Source organism: Cariama cristata, unplaced genomic scaffold, assembly GCF_000690535.1.
Source record: "Cariama cristata isolate BGI_N322 unplaced genomic scaffold, ASM69053v1 scaffold6036, whole genome shotgun sequence".
Taxonomy (NCBI): Eukaryota; Metazoa; Chordata; class Aves; order Cariamiformes; family Cariamidae; genus Cariama; species Cariama cristata.
This window is the reverse complement of record NW_009623727.1, coordinates 37,154-42,131: the sequence shown is the minus strand read 5'-3', so window position 1 is coordinate 42,131 and position 4,978 is coordinate 37,154. Positions and strand designations below refer to the sequence as shown.

Here is a 4,978-nt window from a genome sequence, read left to right as displayed (position 1 = left end):
CCCCCCCCCCAAGCATTACTGAATTGACTAATTTCTCTTTCTCTCCTTTCCATCTCCAAGATAAGAAAAAGATCTGTACAGCCTATTCTAGATACAGAAACTGAAGGACAAACTGCTCGTGTTTGTGTAAGGACTTTAAAATAAAGCGTAGGATAGATTGAAGGTCTCTTAATTTTCAGTGCCTTTATCGTAGGAAGCTATCTTCCTTTTTGACCTTATGTTGGCACAAAGAATATGTTTTAAAGTGTGCCACATGCGGTGTTACCACCACAATGATAATCGTGCTGCTTTTAAAATAACTTAGAACTAAAATTCTTAGAAAATGCCTAAATCTCTTTCAAATCAGTTTTTATTTTAAGTATTATTTATGTAGAAGAGGAAATAATAGAAGTACAGCTTTAACAAGTTCAGTTCAGTGCTTGGACGCCCTGCCACGTTCCTCTTTGTGCTGTAATCCCAACACGCAGGCATCTTTGTGGGAGAGATGGGGGCGTGAGTCTTGGCATGAGTGACCTAGGCACAAACTAGGAGTGAATTTGAAGTGCTTTGCAAGCCAGCCTTTGGCTCTGCAAAGAAAATCCAAAGTGGATCCTACAAATGGATCCAGCCCTGCAGGGTCCCGCTGAAGCCGACTGCACGCGACGGTGTGGTCAGCTGGGTGGATCCATCAGCAGGCTCTCACCACTGCTGGGGTCCAGATCCCCGTGCAAACTGTTCATGCCCTGTTTTTCAGCCTCAGACCGCACACACAAAACCTGCAGGGTGAAAGATACAAACTACATTTAAAAACCTTTGCTGCAATGTTTATTGTACGTGTAGCTCTTTTCCCCTGTCTCCTGTAGCACCTCGCTCGTGCAGGTGCATTGAGGACTCATTTTGGTAAAAACCAGATCATAACATCTGCCTTTGAGTTTTATTTCAGTAGTGAACTCCTTTCACTTCAATTTCTCTTGATTTCATTGAAAGTCTCCTTTCAGTAAGGACTCCTGAGATCTGCCTTGTTGTAGTCTCATTTAATGGCATTGGAATTTGCTTACAAAAATGTTAATTGTAAAATTCGTTCGGGGCAGGAGTGAGCATCTGTCTAGCTAATCAAAATCTGTTTGCATGTATTTGTGACTGGATGACTCCTGTGGGAAATCAGCCCAATTTTATTGTAACTTCTTTGGATACATGTGCTGCACTGAGCGACCGAATGCATCGTCTCGTGGCAGCTTTCATGTCTTTGCAAGAGGATATGGGGGAAGCTTTAGTAAGAAGATGTTAACAGGCTCATCTTAGTCAGCAAACTAGGTGTCACTTCTTAGCCAGTTCATTAATGTTGGATCAAAGCAGAAAAAAGGGTAGAGGATATTTTTTTTTAAATGCCTAAAGACCTTTACAAACCGACAAAACTACCTTTAAATGTTTTTTGTTTCCTAATGCTGTGGGAAGAAGCCCTTAGACTTGCATTGGGTTGTTTTTGTGGGAAGATGTCATTTTCTGAAAAAAGCTGGAGATCGTTGTCTACCTTTCATGCTTATTCTTTTGAAGACATTACACGGGAAGCTGTAACAAGGTGAAAATTCCCTTATTTCTGATATACTGTGCATAAGATCTGATCAGACTGAGAGGTGGAAAAATCTCCCTTTTGAACAAAAAAATAACACCTCACCCCGGAGCAGCGGCCCGCCGGCGCTGAGCTGAGCTGAGCACTGCTGTGGGTGCCCCGGTGCGGAGCTGGCTCATCACCACCTCCTTCAGCCCCCGCAGCAGTGTGGAGTGTGTGCGGACCCCTCCCGCCTGTGAAATCAGCCCGCCGGGAGCTATACCAGGTCGGGTTTTGACCTAAAATGAAACTGGTTGGTTGGTTTGGTTTTTTGTTTGGTTGGTTGGTTTTTTTTCCCTGGGCTGTTCAGTGTGGCAGCAGCAATCCTGCGTGTGTTACAATACAGTTAAGAGTGCCTCTATAGGAGGTTTTTAATCCAAACAGCTTTACAGAGGTGGTGGGTACCATCAACACCAAAGACAGTGCCTCCAGAATCATTTCCCTTTGCTCTTCCCCAGGACCATAGTTAGTCCTCTGCCTGAAATAGAGCCTGCTGTGCCTCCGCACCTTCCACCGCCATCACAGCCTCCTCGGTGCTCTCCATCTCCACGTCTGGTTCAGACCAGGCGTCCTCTTTTCAGAATATTCTGTGGTCTGGCTCCGTCACCTCTCTTTCTTGCCTTCACTTCCATTTGGGTCTCCTGTCTGTCCTTTCTTTGTCCTCTGGAGAGATTTTTCACCTCCGCTACCGCCTATCTGTCGTTTTCTCCCATTACCCACTGGTACACTTAAAATCTTTCCAATCCTTTTGGCCTTCATTTTATTCTCTCAGTCAAGTGTTTTGTGTAACCCTGATCATACCAGCACAGGAATGAAAGTGGATTGTGGCTACCTGCCAGCATGAGTTTTGGAACAAACAAAGTCAGGTGGAGTTTGTACAACGCACGAATCTTTACAAAAGAATTTATCAGCTAAACCCAAACCCATTGGAAAAGCCTTTATGCCTCTGAGCCTACGAAGTAACAAAACGCCTTTGAAGAAAAATAATGGATTGTCTTAAAGAGGTTTATTGTGGCGCAGACTCCCCAGTTCTTGGCAGCACCTGCGACCTTCACGGGTGAGATCACAGCATTCAGCTCCCTGAGCTGAACCAGCGCCGTGCGCTGCGTGGAGGTTTGGGGCTGAGACGTACCGTGGCCAGAGGGGAGGAGTGACGGCCACGCGTACGGACCCCCTCGGGTACAACAACACGTGAAATTCGGTAGCTCCCTGTACTGGAGGGTGCTGGGAGGGCCGATGTGGGTGCTGCGTCTCAGGGCCCTGTCCCTGAGCAGGAGATGCTGCTTCGTGTCACCTTCCCTCCGACCTGTCTGAACTTACTGTTTTCTCTCTCTCGCGGTAGACGTGAAAGCGCCGTGTGAGGCACTTCCTTCCCCCAGCCTGGAGCCCTACCCGCAGAGCTCCATTGTGGTCACCCTTGAGGACATGGGTCTCTGGATGAAGTTTCATCAGATAGGAACCGAGATGATCATCACCAAATCTGGCAGGTGAGGGGAGCAGGACAGCTGCCCACACCGCACCCCTCCAAGCTGTTGTCAAAATCTCCAAGTGCTCATTTTTTGGAATGGTGGCCCTTAAACTAGTTTTGTAGCCCATTACGCACATCTCCCTGCCCCTGGCAGAAGAATTGCGCTTTGAGGGTGTCATCGAAGTCCAAAGCGTGAAGTGCAAGAGGTGACTGTGGGGCTGATGTGCTGAGAAAACTTGGGTACCCTTATCTCACCACTTAACACTGACGTTCTTCCTTGCTGCGAGGCTGCTCTGGAAAGTGCCCTGGGCTTCCTTTGCCTCCGTCACAGGCAGCAGCAGTTGGGCAGTAAATGCCTGCGTTTGAGTCTGTGTTTGCAGACAAGAACGTGGCGTAGAATAGTAACGATCTGCGCGTGCAGACTACTCTAAAGTTTAAATGAGTCATGCGTTGTGGAGCTTACAGTGGAAGAGTATGAAATTGTGCAACTGGAATGTATTATGTCAAAGCTGCTGTGAGCTGAAATAATCCCTTTGGGCCGGGAGGTAGGTGTCAAATCTTTTTTGCATAGTCAGAAGATGAAAGCGATGGCAGGGAGTACCGGAATGGAAAGCTGGAGATGCTTTTAGATGAGAGCACGTTTTCTACCCGCACTAGAAAATGCTCTAAACCATCCTCCAGGTCTGTAATAGCTGCAGAAGGCTAGGAGCTAGGTGCAAATCCCAAATATTTTCTTTTAAGTTTCCCATTGTTGTGTTACAGGAATCAGAAGAACAAAAGCAGTAACAATGTCAGGCCTTCAGTGGTGGCTGCCCTGTTAGTACCTATTCCACCCAAACCCGTAGGACTAGACAGTACATCAGTAAGATAGAAAAATGTCCAATAGCTGGCCTGTAGAAATACTGCTACCAGAACTTGGCACAATAGTGAGTAAACGCGGCATGCTGCTTGATCATTAGACAATACCCACTTTATAGAGAAATCCTTATGCTGGATATTTCATTTCTCCCTCAGACGAATGTTTCCACAATGCAAAATCAAAGTCTCTGGCTTAATCCCGTATGCCAAGTACCTCATGCTGGTAGATTTTGTGCCAATGGACAACTTCAGGTACAAGGTAAGTACTTTAAATAACAGAATTTATGCTGTCCTTCCATCTTTGTTGGAAATAGATTAATCTTTATGCTTTACTGGCCAGGCTGATAAATAAATTGTCTTTAGACAAAGTTCAGAAGTAATTGGTGGATTTTATGCCTCAAGTTATTTGTCAGTTTTTCTTGGGGAGCAGCTGGAAAGGTAACGAATTTTCATTGTAAGCAGAACAGTTTTAGTCGTGATTAACATCATACGCCTCTGACAGCCGTTGGGAGAAAGGGAGGCCTAAACCTGGAGCTGTTTTGATAACATGATCATGGCTCCTAAGAGAGAATCTACTACTTGTGCTTCAGAGGAGTCCACTAAATTGACAGCGAAGCAGAGTTGCTGGGGCTTTCCTGTAGTGAAAGTAGGGGTTTTTTTAAGCTCTAGATTTCTGTCTTTCTGTTCACAGTGGAATAAAGATCAGTGGGAAGTTGCTGGGAAAGCAGAGCCCCAGCTCCCTTGTCGCACCTACGTCCACCCAGATTCCCCAGCTCCTGGCAGCCACTGGATGAAGGAACCGGTCTCCTTCCAGAAACTGAAGCTCACCAACAACACTCTGGATCAGCACGGACATGTAGGTTGTAGCTGGCCTTTGTGCTGTGCTCTCTTGGAATTCGTTGCAGATGGATGTTAGGGGAAATAAGTGAGATCTGTGAGAAATTAGGTCACATGGAAATTAAAACATATCCAAGTGCCCACCCTTCCTTCCTCAGCCCAGTCCTTGTGCCCTCTTAACTATCTGCTAGGGAAGGCTGAGGTCTGTACTGTCACTGTAGAGGTGT

The 4,978-nt window shown here is 46.2% G+C and overlaps 1 protein-coding gene across 1 annotated transcript in view; it reads left to right on the top strand.

The window, feature by feature from the left end:
• Nucleotides 1–4,978, top strand: part of LOC104163756 (T-box-containing protein TBX6L) — a 10,906-nt gene that overhangs the window by 1,775 nt on the left and 4,153 nt on the right. The window contains exons 2-4 of the mRNA XM_009702866.1: nt 2,931–3,075; nt 4,071–4,173; nt 4,606–4,770. Coding sequence (XP_009701168.1) covers nt 2,931–3,075; nt 4,071–4,173; nt 4,606–4,770 — 413 coding nt within the window. The remainder of the gene's footprint in view (nt 1–2,930; nt 3,076–4,070; nt 4,174–4,605; nt 4,771–4,978) is intronic.